At 36.3% G+C, this 14,451-nt stretch overlaps 1 protein-coding gene across 14 annotated transcripts in view; it reads right to left on the bottom strand.

The window, feature by feature from the left end:
- The window catches only part of ERBIN (erbb2 interacting protein), a 122,990-nt gene that overhangs the window by 16,811 nt on the left and 91,728 nt on the right, over window positions 1-14,451 (bottom strand). For 11 of the 14 annotated variants that reach the window (XR_012627264.1, XM_074857236.1, XM_074857247.1 and 8 more), the window contains 9 exons: window positions 14,204-14,319; window positions 13,119-13,188; window positions 12,016-12,115; window positions 10,530-10,651; window positions 9,779-9,949; window positions 8,804-8,986; window positions 5,832-5,949; window positions 3,899-4,082; window positions 1,579-3,100 (listed from right to left, as the gene is read on the bottom strand). Coding sequence is in view for 13 of the 14 variants with exons in the window: in XM_074857236.1 (XP_074713337.1) it covers window positions 1,579-3,100; window positions 3,899-4,082; window positions 5,832-5,949; window positions 8,804-8,986; window positions 9,779-9,949; window positions 10,530-10,651; window positions 12,016-12,115; window positions 13,119-13,188; window positions 14,204-14,319 (2,586 nt within the window). In the remaining variant the exon portion in view is untranslated. The remainder of the gene's footprint in view (window positions 1-1,578; window positions 3,101-3,898; window positions 4,083-5,831; window positions 5,950-8,803; window positions 8,987-9,778; window positions 9,950-10,529; window positions 10,652-12,015; window positions 12,116-13,118; window positions 13,189-14,203; window positions 14,320-14,451) is intronic. The other 3 variants (XM_074857246.1, XM_074857243.1, XM_074857244.1) reach the window with 2 other exon arrangements.

Below are 14,451 nucleotides of genomic sequence, written 5' to 3'. Positions count from 1 at the left end.
CACAGGTAAGATCTCAATAGCAGCTATTCCATATCACTCTAATAGGAAACAAAAATTAAGGTTTACATATAAAGCATGACAGAAAGTATGAAGGGATATGAATGGAATCAAGTCAGGCAACCAATTTCATTTCAGTAAAGGTGAGTACACTGTTACAGTACCTGAACAAGTACCACTGGTGTATTAAACATTGCTCCTAATATGGCAAATGTAGACTATATAAGAACGAGCTATTAACAAACTGCATTAGCAGTGCACTGAAGTTTTATTTCCCTCTGTATTCAGGGATTGCTGGGATTTTTGCTTCTCTGTTATTTCATCTAACATTTGATATATGCATCCAGGAGAATGGAAGATCAGAGAATGCACCTTTTATTAGGGTTGGAACATCTGTGAAAGCCTTAAAATATTTTATGTCGTACTCAAACTTCATCAGAACAGGTGCAGCTGTTGTGCAGGCTTCTTTAAAAAAAAGAAGCAGCCCATCCCTTTCTGTCACTAGACGTTATGCAACTTAAAACAAAAGAAAACCCATTCTACCAAATACTTGGATTTCTGAAGAAAAATTATAGCTAAAAGTAATTTTTCCAACCACCTCCAATTAAATTTCTTTAGCTGTCACAGATATTGAAGTATTTTGGATAATAATCACAAACCAAACTATGTTCTTTCAAAGGAAATTAAAAAAGAAAATCCATCTAGCTGTTATAATCGGCTGCTTTACTCACTTCCCCTCCAAGGAAACACTATCAGGCTAATGACATTCTACCCATTGTTTAGCGATGCTATTTTAAACTGGTTTAGCTGGACAGCATAGATTACACTCTTCCAGTCTCTACACAAATTTTTTGAAGATATGTAATTGTTCATCTCTACATATCAGCTCAAATTCTTGATAGCATTTACAGTACATAAAGAATCCTGTTCATCATTTCTAGTTATATCAAAACCTCCTGTGACTTCTTGAAATGAACAAGATTTTTAAGTGTTCTCATCTCACAGCAATAAATATTCATTCAACAACGTGTCAGATACCCAATTTCAAAAGACAACTGGCTTAGAGGCAAATACATGTTAATTACGGCTTTTGAATTCTTCAGCAACTGAAGCTGTAGGTCTATACTTCTAAACACATTTTACTGATTTTCTTTCCCTTGTTCTTAAACAGAAGAAATAGGGGGGAAAAGACACAACAGAAAGATCAAGAAGTGTAAGAGAATATTTTAGTATAATATGAAAACAATGCTACCATAAAAATTAGCTGGCCTAAAAGAGCTGGCCTTGCAGTCCAGCAGGTCAATGTGACATTATTAAATGCCTTCTAAAGTAATTGGACTAAGCTGGAAAGTATGATGTAAAAACAACAGGGACTTTTTTTTCTCCAGGGGTAAAGTTCATTTACAGTCTACCATTCGACTGTTTCTCATATATTCATCACAAACATGTTTATCCTTTTAAAAGCAGTACCAGAAGTACATTTTCACTGGTAATTAAAAGCAGTTCAAAACACAGTGTACTTAACTTCTACCTTTCTGTTACCTGGATATGGAATAAAAGTTTTAAAATTATTGTTTTTACCTTTTCTAGCTTTTTAGCCTCAATATGTCGCAGCACCTGTTCCCTCCAGTCATGAGGGACTTTACTTTTTCCTGGAGGGTCTAATAAAGAGTGCTCAGAGTTAACCCTTGGGTTTGATCTCTTTGAAGGGCTAGTCCGTGAGTAATTGAAGTCACTAACTGACATAGTTCTTTCTGGTATTTCATTCACCGATGGCCGAGCACTCTGTGGTCGGGGTACATTTGGACCATCAATGCTGTATGTCCTGGCAGAAAGAGGTCTCTGTTGCCCAGACATTACTGGTGGAGCTCTTCCCATTGAATGCAAATCTCTGTATGTTAAATAATCCCCTTCAGGAACCTGGGTCCGCCTTGAAGGTCCTGTATCCCCAACATTTATAGAAGCTGTAGAAGACACACTGCTCTGCCTTTGAAGAGTGTGTCTGGTTGCTCCTGGGAGCAGTCTATCATTCGGTGGAACAGCCCATGTATCTATATGTCTCCCAGCCATCCGTTGATGAGTGTTATACAGAGTGCTGGCTCGGACATTGTTATGATTGGAAAAATTCATATTGGCAGAATGCTTTACATAGCTGGGGTTTTCTGTACTGTCAGACCTAAGCAGACGTGAAGGAGGTAAGCTGCCTTGTTCTACTTGGGTGTTTTGTTTCTGGGGCCACAAGGTGTCTTTCGCTGTTGCACTGCTGCTGTACTGAATATTATACTGGGGAGCACAGAACATCTGTGCACCACTTGTGACTGATCCTCTCACTACATTAGCACCTTCAGGATTGTGATTTGAGTCAAACTTGAACACAGTTTTTGTAGAAGATACTAAATCAGATGATGATGATGACCCAGGAAAAACCTGCAAAGGCTGATCATACAGAAGAGTAGCAGATTTACTTCGGACTATGTTTTTTCCATCTGCACTATTAGATGCTGATTTTGCCACTGAGTTTGACTGTTGAGATCCATTCTCATTGACAACATCGTAGATTTTCAGACCACCAGTGTCCATACTGGTGACACTGTGAGATTTCATCACAGGACCACTTCTCTGTGGGGACAAATCTTCACTGCTCCTTGAAACAGACAGCTCAGCAGAATCACCATCAACTGTAGTGCTTCTTGTTAGTTTGTCATTACTGGGAGACTGTACTGCTTCCTCAGGATGTCCATTTACTTTATTTATAGGATATTTATTTCCATTTTCCAAGTGTTCACTTTCTTCTTTCGTGTTGTTACTCAAAAAGCCCTTTACTGAAACAATTTCCTGTGTTCCTAACCTTTCTGCAGGAACTGGCACTGCCTCTTCGCTAACCAGTTTATTGATATTCATGTTTATTTGGTCTAATTTGTGAGACTCCTCTGTAGGAGTGCTTAGATGAACACCTTTTCCTATCAGGCCTAATCTTTCTTCAATGCTTAATTCATATTCAGACAAATTTGTAACCTTCTCTTCAACATCTATTTTTTCTTCTACTGTAATGCTCAATTCACCTCCATTTTGCAAAAGATTATTCAGATTTTCATCTTCTCGCCTGGAAAAAAAGATGTCTCTTAAAAGAAATTCCAAAAGGAACCAACATATTCCTTCAAGAATTGTTTTAGAAAAAATAATCATTAACATGCAACACAGCCATATTGTGCACACAAAACAGGACAAAGACCAATATACAACCAGATTTATGATTTGCTATCTTACCGTTACAGAAATATATTATATAGAGGGCTCATTTTGGCAATGTTTGTGTCATCTGATTTCAGAAGTTTGTTTAAATTCAACAGGAATTATTAAAGACAGTTTAAAAGTGTCACAAAGTGACAATAACTCAATTTTTTTAATCAAATACTTGCAAGTTGTGTGATAGTTTTGGACAAAACTTGTTTCTATTGGCAATTTTTTAAAAAAATGGCACCTTCTAAGTAAAACCTGAAGAAGAGTAGCAACCTGTAAGTTCCTTCTTTATAAGTTTCTAAAAGCCTTTTATAGTTATGTTAGGAATCAAATTGATCTTCAAAATTATGCAAATAAAAGCAGAGCTTTTAAAATGGTGTATTGAAGTATTTTGCAGGCATAACAAATTATAAGGATGAAATTATTATGCACTATTATTAAAACAGATGGGAACCATGTCTTGTATACTAAAATTAGCCTCTGAATTTTATTGTCTTTTTTAAAGCGAGAACTATTCCATTATTTAACCTTATTTTAAAACATCAAAATTTGAATGATTCCATGAATGATAAATTAATTAATTAAAGGAATGGACACATATGAAAGATTAAGTAAAATTTTTCTATTGTATTTGCTCAGTGGTATACAGTATCTTACAAACCTGATTTTGGATAAAACAGCAGCATGTGTTTCTTTGTCTGGAGAGCAGAGAGAAATATCTTGGCTACTATCAGTATTTAAGGAAACAGAATCTGACATTCGAGAAGGAGAGGAACAGTTGCTGTTATTTTGATTGCTATTGTGGGTAGCTTCATCTGAGAAGGAATCAGCATCTTTTGAATCATCTGAAATAGAAATTTGTCAATTTAGTTACAGACACATACATCTGTTTAACAGCTATTTAATGTGTGTATGTTACAGTATTTAGAAATTGTCTCTTGTTTGTCAGTAATTCTTTCTACTCAAAACAAAAATGTAAGGTAACACCTTTGCAAACTGCATTTAAACTTACAGAAGACTGTTGGCAATAGTTTCTATTTTTAAAATATTTGGCTCAATGTAAACAGCCCTTATCTGTTAATGAAATTTAACTTGTTGCTTTATTTCAAGTTTCCCTGGCATAATCTAGTGCTACATTATGTAATATTTCCCCAAAACATCTATCAAATCATATTTCCATTTTGGCAGTGATTTCAGAGTTTTGAATTACATGAGTCTATCAGCCCCTATGAAAATGAAGTACACCACTTCATGTGCAGGATTTTGAAAGTGTAGAGTTTCTGATTTTGAACATTATATCACTGTCAAATAGCTATTTATTAGATCAAGAAGTTCGGAAAGACCTAGATCACTAGATAAACTCTGTATAGTTTCATAAATGTAAAACACAGGAAATAAAAATGTTCTGCTGCAAAGTTGGAATCCTATGCATTCCCATGCTTTGAAGACCACTTAGCACAACGTTTTCAGAGGAATTTACACCTGTGCACACTGATTTGTGCATGATGTATGCACAGTTACATACTACATCCATACAAAAATGATTTATCTGTGGGACTTCAAAACTGCCATGATTTTAATATGTGTACAAATATATTTAAATTTTTGCTTCAAGATACAGTTACAGGTCCCAAAACATAAATTTTGTGAAACTAATGACTGTCTCCACAAACAAGAAAGAAGTTTTGACTTAGTACTTTAGTCAGACATAGAAACCCTGAAGACAGCATTGATAAATGTCTATCTTTTCACCTGCATGTCATCCTCAGCAGACTTTCTGCTACCTCCATGTCGGTTTCCTTCATCCCCCCTAAATCTCACCCTTTTACATCTAATGGCCAGAAAAGCCTCTTCTCCTGGAAAGTACTGGACTAGGATATCATATAGAAGCAAAATACAATTTGCTCCCCAACTTTTAAATTACATTTTCTCTAAATCCTAGGTCATTACTTACTCTTCGGGAAGTGACCTAAGACGTTAACTGACCTAAGTGACCTTAGACCAAAATTGTCTTTCAGAGAATATATAACTTAGGTAACAAAAATAATGATCTGAAGTTTCCTGTTAGAGGAAAGAAGAAAAATAGAAGAGTAAAGTGACTCTGGAGAAAGAATTGCCACGAGAAATTTATTCTTAAACCTTAGGAAGAGAGCACAGCTTCTCAGAGAAATTCAAACATGCGATATTGCTGCCTACAGCAGCAATAATCCACAAAATCTGGGGGAGGAGGAATATGAAATATTTCCAAGGTAAGTACCACTTTCTGCAATGCTTTTCTTAAGAGTATCAAGAGTGTTCAAGTTAGCAGTCCCTCAAAACCCACGCATCTCCTTTCCCCTTCTGCTTTTAAACTGATGACAAAAAATCAAGAAAATTAGGACATCAAAACAGCTTTCTCTACCACACACTCAAGTACAAGATATTGCAGAATATTTTTTCTGCTTTCATTACTTAACTAGACAATCAACCATCTTTCTTTTAAAGCATACAAATTAAAACCATTTTTACATAACTTAAATAGAAAAACTAGCCACTGTGAGTCAAGAAATTATCAGAATCACACAAAATTTGTATTGCTTTTGATGGTATCTAACCTTTTTTGTTATTGCTAAGAGCTACCACTTTTGGTTGGTTTATGGAGGTTTCTATCAGCGGTGGTCGCATTTCTGCCATTTTCATCTCTTCATCGGAGGAGAGTTCTTCTGACTCCTGCTAAAAAAAAACAGCTTTATGGTGTGCATTTTAAAGAACTGTAAAGGTAAATGCTATCTAAACTGTCACCCAGTGAACAATAAAGGGGTAAAAATATACAAGCAACATAACACAGGCATAACATAACGACCGTGTAGTGGCAAGTCAACTGAATTTAGAATATTTGTAACTGAATTATCTTTAAGCAGCAGCACATGTAGACTTGCATTGTCACTGATGAACTCCATGGGAACGACACTCAAACCTGTAACTTCAGCTGCAAAAACCTACTTGGAGCAAGCAGTTGCAGCATCTGTTTCACCATTGGAGAGAACCTCCAGTTGAGTTCAAGTCAGAAAATTATCACTGAATCAGCAAACACACCAGACTGACTAGCTGGGTATTGGTTTTGCAGAAAAGAGCTCAAACTGAAACAGCTATGGAGTAGCATGACCAAGACAATCTTAGGAATGGAGAGCTATTCTGTGAGAAAAGACTGAATGAGATTGGCTTGCCTAGTCTAGCAAAGAAAGAGCAAGTGTTGCTTGGGTCTATATCTTTGCGTTTACTCTAGGCATAAATTCCAAAAGGAAGAGAAGTTATTTAACTTCAACAACAATAGCAGAGGAATAAAGCAATGCTGAATACATTTAAGCTAGAAATCACTAGTTCCCAACCATAAGATGGAGATCAGTGTACTTATGAAAGAGATTAACTGACAAAGCTGCTGCAAAAGCAGCCATGCGACTGATTCAGAATCCTGCTGACAGCCCTATACCCTATATTCCTATCATCTTCAAAAAACGATTGTTTCCAGTAATATTTTGAAGGAAAAAATCTTCCTTCCCTAAAGTGGAAATTTCTTTCTAGCAAACATGCTTCCTATTACAAATACTACAAAATCCATGTTACAGATTGCAAAAATAGTCTGTCAGTGTTCACTTTTTTTTCCATGTTTCAGAACATTTAATGGAGCACCACCTTTCCCATGATACCAACTACCTGGCCAGTTCTTTGGATTGCAGGGAGGACAAACCTGACTGAGATGTAGCAAACAACCTGTGATAGTCTTCATTAAAAATAAAAAAATAAAAATCCATCTCTTTTTCTCTGCAATTGGAACAGTCAACCACTTCACTGCCTCTACCACATTGCCTTTCTTCTTGGATGTGACATACAACAAGTGTAATCAATGTTGAAATGAAAAACTTACATGCATGCAAAGTTTAGTTATCTGGTTTCAACTGCAACAGAGTTACCAGCAGGTTCTTACATGGAAATACGGAATTCACTATCCCTGACTGACTACCCACTGCTGCCTCATTTACTTACTGGCGTACAGCCAGATACAAAGAATTGCTGTCACTGTCATTAGACAACCAATATGATTTTCTGAAATTATGTTTTTAAACTAAAGAACAACATCAAAACAAATATTTTCAGAAAGTACATAGAAATAGGAACATGCTAGTGGGGAAACAGCCAGCAACAGCCACAACTGCTTGTCACAAAGTCTCTTCAGCAAATGTATCATATATGCATGTTCCACTGCTTACCCAACATAGGCAAAAATAATCTGCTTGTGAAACTACAAAAAAAAAAATTTTACAGGTTGTGACTGGCAACTGATTAAGTAACAAGTTCCAAAATTTGTGATAAATCTGAAACATTCTAAATAAAAGAATACATAGTGTTTGTCAGAGATCACAGAATCACAGAGTCATCTAGGTTGGAAAGGACCTTGAAGATCATCCAGTCCAACCGTTAACCTAGCACTGACAGATCCCAACTACACCATATCCCTAAGTGCTATGTCAACCTGCCTCTTGAACACCTCCAGGGATGGGGACTCCACCACCTCCCTGGGCAGCCCATTCCAACACCTAACAACCCGTTCTGTAAAGAAATACTTCCTAATATCCAGTCTAAACCTTCCCTGGTGCAGCTTGAGGCCATTACCTCTTGTCCTATTGCTTATTACTTGGTTAAAGAGACTCATCCCCAGCTCTCTGCAACCTCCTTTCAGGTAGTTGTAGAGGGCAATGAGGTCTCCCCTCAGCCTCCTCTTCTCCAGACTAAACAACCCCAGTTCCCTCAGCCGCTCCTCGTAGGACATGTGCTCCGGACCCTTCACCAGCTTCATTGCCCTTCTCTGGACATGCTCGAGTAATTCAATGGCCTTTTTGTAGTGAGGGGCCCAAAACTGAACACAGTAATCGAGGTGCGGCCTCACCAATGCCAAGTACAGGGGCAAGATCACTTCCCTGTCCCTGCTGGCCACGTTATTTCTGATAAAAAACAAAAAACCAAACAAAAAGTACAAACAGTTTAGAAATATAAAATCTCTGACTCTTATAAGAGGTAAATACAGTCCAAGTCATATTCATGACAGCTCACTAATAAACACAAAGGAATACACATTTTGAAACCCACCTTTCACTCTTCCTTTGAAATGAATGTGCATAGTCACTTGGATATACAAGTTTTTGATTGCTCCCACTAATCAGATATTTTGTCATTTCAGTGATAATTAAAATCAAGTGTTTAATGAAGAACTGACAATCAAGAAAAACCTGGAAAATTCTAAGCATGAGTCTTTTCACAGTTTGATACTTAGGTCAACTTTTAATCAAGTTTGCTATATTTTTCTTTAAATGCATGTATCTTTCATTATGAACTTTTTATTAGTTGTTTCACCTTTTACTTAATATAATCTGAAGTGAGAAAAATATTGCATTGCAAATCATCTGTGTTTACAACACTTATGGCACTTTTCTGCTATTGTCAACATAAATTTTCATCTCCCAGAGTAACAAATTCAATACAACACCAGCACAATTCTTTGACTGTTTAGATGTTCATCACAATGCCATACCTCAAGCATGTCTTCATGGTTGACAATTGTTTTCATGTTTTGTAAGGTTTTAACAAGTGCAGTCATCTGTGAATTTGCGGTGCTGTGCTCAGCTTCTGCTTCAGTAGGCTTCTGCACAGAGCTTCCTGCTGAATACTGCTTTCTCTCATCTGCTTTGTTCTTTATCGAAGCGATTTCTGAAGTCTACAGGATTAAGAATATTAGCAGAAAAAACATCCTGAAAGATTTTCAGTAACATATCATATTTAGTGTTAACACTGTATGTTTTGGGAAACTATGGAATGGAAAATCTAAGTTTTGAAATTTATGAAGTATGAAATGCATCAGGTATGAAATGCAGAGAAATCTCTGCAGATTACTGAGATACAGCCCCTACCCTATGTCAATCAGTTTGACTCTCCTCCTTATTGGGGTCAATTTGTACCATTAGATTTCCAGTTAATAAAAAAAAAAAAAAGGCCAAGAATGTCTACAATAAGACATATCAGCACTAAACATCAGTCCTATCACGTCATGCTACATCAACTTGTTAAAGAGTTCCTGACTCCTGTGCCAACTTGCTACGACTGCCTTCCCAACTTATCATGTAAAAACTCCAGTCACAAGGGCAGGAGTAAAATCCTTAGAGATTATCCTGAATCTCATTGTGAGATCTGGCATTTATAAGATCAGAGGATGACAAAGATGCCATCCTCCAGAAACTGAAGAATACAGCTCCTTAATACATCCATAGTTTGTATTTGCCTGAAAATCAAGTCACTTTTCTTGTTCTTAGTGTCAGAGGAAAATTGCTACTACAAACCAGACATTTATTACAGACTTCTTTAGACAGTGAAGAGGTAAATTCTGTTGTTTAATTTGACAATTTTTCTTGCTAAAGTATTAGTGGGGAGAGAGAAAAGAATTAAAAGGAAGCAATGACATTCTAGGTCTTTGAAATTTCTTGCAAAATCAGAAGAGAATACTATCTCTAACCTTTACCCCCACATCTTTTACAGAAATTGTCTGGCCTTCTCGTTTTGACTCCTTGGCAATATCTTCAGTAGATTCTTCGTCCTTCAGCCTATGTACAATTGTCTGGACTGTTTTGACCATATTCTTCAGTTCATCAGGATATGGAGTTGGGTATCTCTTCAGGTTGCCTTCCTATATGACAAAAACCAATAATGTTCCACATTTAATGAAATGCCATAACTAAAACATCAGCTTTACAACAGACAATGAATTAGGACAAAACACTGAACAATCTAGGATCTCCACTTTGCTGTTTGAGTCCACCTGAACTGATCCAGACTTAAGTTTATAAAACCCAGCAAGATTATGAATCGCTTCCCCCCCCCCGCCCCCCCCCCCGCCCCAACTGTGTCCATTGACTGCAAGCAGGAAGAATTAGGGCAACTCTAATTTACTTAAAGAACAATCAAGATTAATCACTGCTTCCCCACCATCCTTCTTCACATCACCACTAGTTATGCCTGTTATGCCCTACATTGCCTTACATCAGCTGAGAGTCTTTCCCTTGTGCTCCACTTAAAATGATCTGGCAAAAAACCCCAGAAACCTCAAGGTGTTTCATCCTGCTAGATACTCTTAATTAATAACTGAAGACGTGATTTCTTCAGCAAAGTGAAATCCACAGCCAAAGTAAGGAAAAGGATGGGATTCAGGGGTGGGGATAAGAGGGAGGGAAGCACCACCTATTACAAAAAAAAAATTCAGTACTAACCCGAGGTGGTGCCTCTCTCTCATCTTTGTCTTCATCACACTCAAATGCCACCTGAGCACGCTGTTTCCGCTGTTCCTCCCACAGAGATGGATTAAAACTTTCATTATCAGATATGAACATAACTAAAAAAAAAAACCCATAGAAACAAAGATGCTCATAAGAATAGGATACATTATGCAAAATAAAAATCCTCTTTTTCTTTCTCTGGGATGGGATTGTATGTTTTTGTATGCATTCTTAAAAGATAAGAGACTAGCAGCACCATTAAGACTAGCTGCACTGCCACTGCTTCAGAAACTTGGCTGTATTTTCATAATAATAAAATCCCTATCTGTAAAGTAAAAAATGTCATACACACAGCTGTACACTAGTCTTAATACCCACACTTGAAAATTTGCAGAACTCTGATGCAAAGTATTTTTATTCATATATATGTATAAATATGAAAATATGTATTTGTGTATATATATATGTAAATTATATAGATTTATATAGCCTGACTTCAGTGACGTGGTCTCATTAAGCACATATAAGAGCATCCACCTGATTTCATTTAATGAAAATTTTAAAATGAAGACTAAGAAGGACTTAGTGACAAAAACCTGCATTACTACTAATCCTGAAAAAACCCTAAAGCATCTAAAACTTAAGGTAAACAAATGATTTTGCAGAAGTTACACAAATGACAGCAGCTTTACAAAGTATTTCTTGCTTAATTTTGCAAGAGATAAAAAAATCTTCTGGATACCCATTGTCTCTTATTCTAGCATGTCTCCACGCTCTGTGTTACATCAGCCGGGCTCTACTTTAGCATGTCAAATAGCCTAATAAATCTGCCACCACCACTCCAGAAAATGTGTATCCTTCATTATCAGTACCAAGACTGTCCATATTAACTAATTCTATACTTGAAATAGAAAAATATTTAATTATAGGGGTCAACAAAATAACTTTCTAGCAAGGTCTTAATATTTGGGCATAACCTAACCTTTTATAACACAGTTCAAACTAAATGTGAGCAATATGGGTTTTTTTGGACTGATTTTTTTTTCATTTAAAATAAAACCCAGAATGTTATGTACTATTCCAAAAATATGTACTCGGTAATGGAGGAAACATCTTGTCTAACATTCTGTTAAAACAGTCAGTCTAAAGCAGACACCTGCTAAGAAGAATTTCACCCCAAACCATTATGTTCTGTCAGAATGAAATAAGGTGTCATATTGGGATGTGGCAACCATCGCAGAATGTGATCCACCAGTCCATTCCTCACCTTGCTCACTAAAATTTTCACCTGGAATTTACCAATATTGTAGATCACATTAAGTTACTGTTCTCGTTCTTCAGATGTAACTGTTCATCACTTACAAGTTTACTTCAAACTTGTATTTAAGTATTATCTTTTGAAAATCATATTAGCTGGACAGTCTTCCTATTCTTATTTTCAAAAGTGAGCATTCTGACAGGGTATTTCAGAAATTCTTACCATCCTCGGTCCTTGGTTGCTGGGGGAACATGTAATTAGTAAGTACTGTTTTCTGTGTGTCAGGGTCAGCTTCTTTTTGAAGAGGGATAAGTGGTTTAGACTAGGAAGCAAATGAAAGAAGGCTATGTTATGAGAACATATATAAAAAAGTAAGTATGATCTACATATCACAGAGTATGCCTGTCCCATTACTCTGAAGACTACTCTGCCTTGTATTAAACCATTTCTCCTCTGAATAATTTCCACAAAACGAAGTTATTAACATGTCTGTCTTTGATTGATGACTGGCTTTGACTGAGAACTGAAACTCCGTAACAGCTTCAAGAGAAAAGCAAACACTGGATATTCAAAAAATAACCCAGTTTCTTGCTAGGACTTATTACTATCTCAAAGCAGGCTAATCTGGAATACACAGATATATTTAAAGCTGCAGACAATCATATGAAGAGAAAAATATTGTACTCAGTTTTTAATACTGACACCAGATTGAATATATCCCACCCCTTACAAAAAAGGGCAGGAGATTCTTGAAACTACTGGATTAGCAGAAGTGCTTTCATTATACTACATCTGAGCCTAGTAGATTTCTGGCAACCCTGTTCACCTTAATTCTGTTCAGGAAATCAGCACAGTACAGAGAGCTTCAACGCACAGCAAAAATACAAGCCACAAATGCATGAGTTACTGCTTAACAGCTTGAAACTCAGACAGTCACAGCGTTCAAAGGTGTGGCAAGAAGCCTAGCATGCTAAGTTTCCCCAGTGGTATAGCTGTGGAAGGAACAGTGTGCTACACATTCAGCTACTAGCTTATCAAGCACTAACTCTCCTGTCTAAACAAGCCTGAATTAGGAAAAACAAAAACAAAAAACCCAAAAAACATCTATTAAATTGCATTCCCTAATAGCACAGAACTTTGTCAGAAGTATGAAAGTCTCCAAAGACAGGCTCAGTGTTCTTTATTTCAGGAGAACAACACAGTAAGGAAGTATTGATGTATATACACAGTACGAGGTCCCATTATTTAACAGATGGCTCTGTACTTGACAGTTCCATTAGGAATAAAGTCAACAATCATCTATTTTTAATTTTAAAAAAGTTCACCTGATTGTCTGATAGCCACATAGCAGTGAGCTGTTGCAGTTTTGTAAAGGTAAATGGCAAATTCTTCAGTCTGTAAATTACAAGAATTTATGTAAGTATAGTTATCAATACTGTTAAGATTGTTAAGAAACAATCCTGTAAAAATGTTTAAAAAGGACATTTACAGATACAGTTAAATTAGTAACTATTGACAGTTGAAAGGCAACAGCATTTAATTTAGATTCAAAGTTATACCTGAAATTAAAAAAACCAAAACAAGCGAACAAAAAACCTGCACTTCTGCCCAGTTTAGCAAGCAGCTTAAAAAAAAACCTGACAACGTAACTTGAGTTTAACTCAGTTCAGTGGCTTGAATACAATTCTGAAGACCTGAATTAATTAATCTGAACCCTCAGCACTTTATCTTTCAATATAGATGCATGCCAATTAAGAAAAAAGTGCTACATCTGAAAAGTGGTGGTTTTTTCCAAGATATATGTGTGGGTAAGGGGCTGCCCTGGGTAACAGAAGCTCTAGTATTAATGGATACATCAAGCTACAGATGGGAGTACAGAGAAGCTGGATTGGCAGAACAGGATGGGGAGCTCAGTTAGACTTCTCTCTCCCAATATATTTCAATTCTACAAATTGGCAATTCCTAAAAGAGAAATGTTTTGTCAGTTTTTAATGACCAGCTCTAATAAAACACAACTCTCTTTTCCCCCTTCTCCAGCACAATTAAGTGTTTTACACTATACTGTGATACTGTTTTGTGTCCTCCATATGTAATACAGGAAGCTAGTAACTTTTAAGAATCAAAAGTTTTATGAAAATAACCAAACTAATTCCCCAGAAAAATATACGCTAACAATCATAAATGTATTGAATTGCTTCAATGCATATGCTGCGTGCTGTCATTAAAATAAAGACAGCTTAATACAATGGAACTGCAAGATCCAGAATACAGCAATAACACATTAAATATATGCATTTCAGTCAGCTTCTAAGCTGTGCATGAGATAAGGAAAGATAGCATAATCTATTCATAACAAACATCTACTATTACATTTCATACAACTTCTATTTGAATAAATGTATTCACAAACCTATTGTCACTCAGATTGATGACTTTTAGTTTCTGCATATCACCCATTTCTTCAGGGAGAAATTCAAGCTTATTAGAATGCAGAAACAACACTGTTACATGCTTCCAGTTTCCAATCTGAAAAAGACCCCGAAGAATTAATTCATCTTCACAACTCTAAATATGCAAATTTTTACTGTTTTAAAACAACTAATATTACTGCTATTTTTGCCTGTATAGATTTATTCTTACATATTAAACCTTCTTTTA

This window comes from Strix uralensis, chromosome Z (genome assembly GCF_047716275.1).
Source record: "Strix uralensis isolate ZFMK-TIS-50842 chromosome Z, bStrUra1, whole genome shotgun sequence".
NCBI lineage: Eukaryota > Metazoa > Chordata > Aves > Strigiformes > Strigidae > Strix > Strix uralensis.
This window is presented reverse-complemented; position numbering and strand designations above follow the sequence as displayed.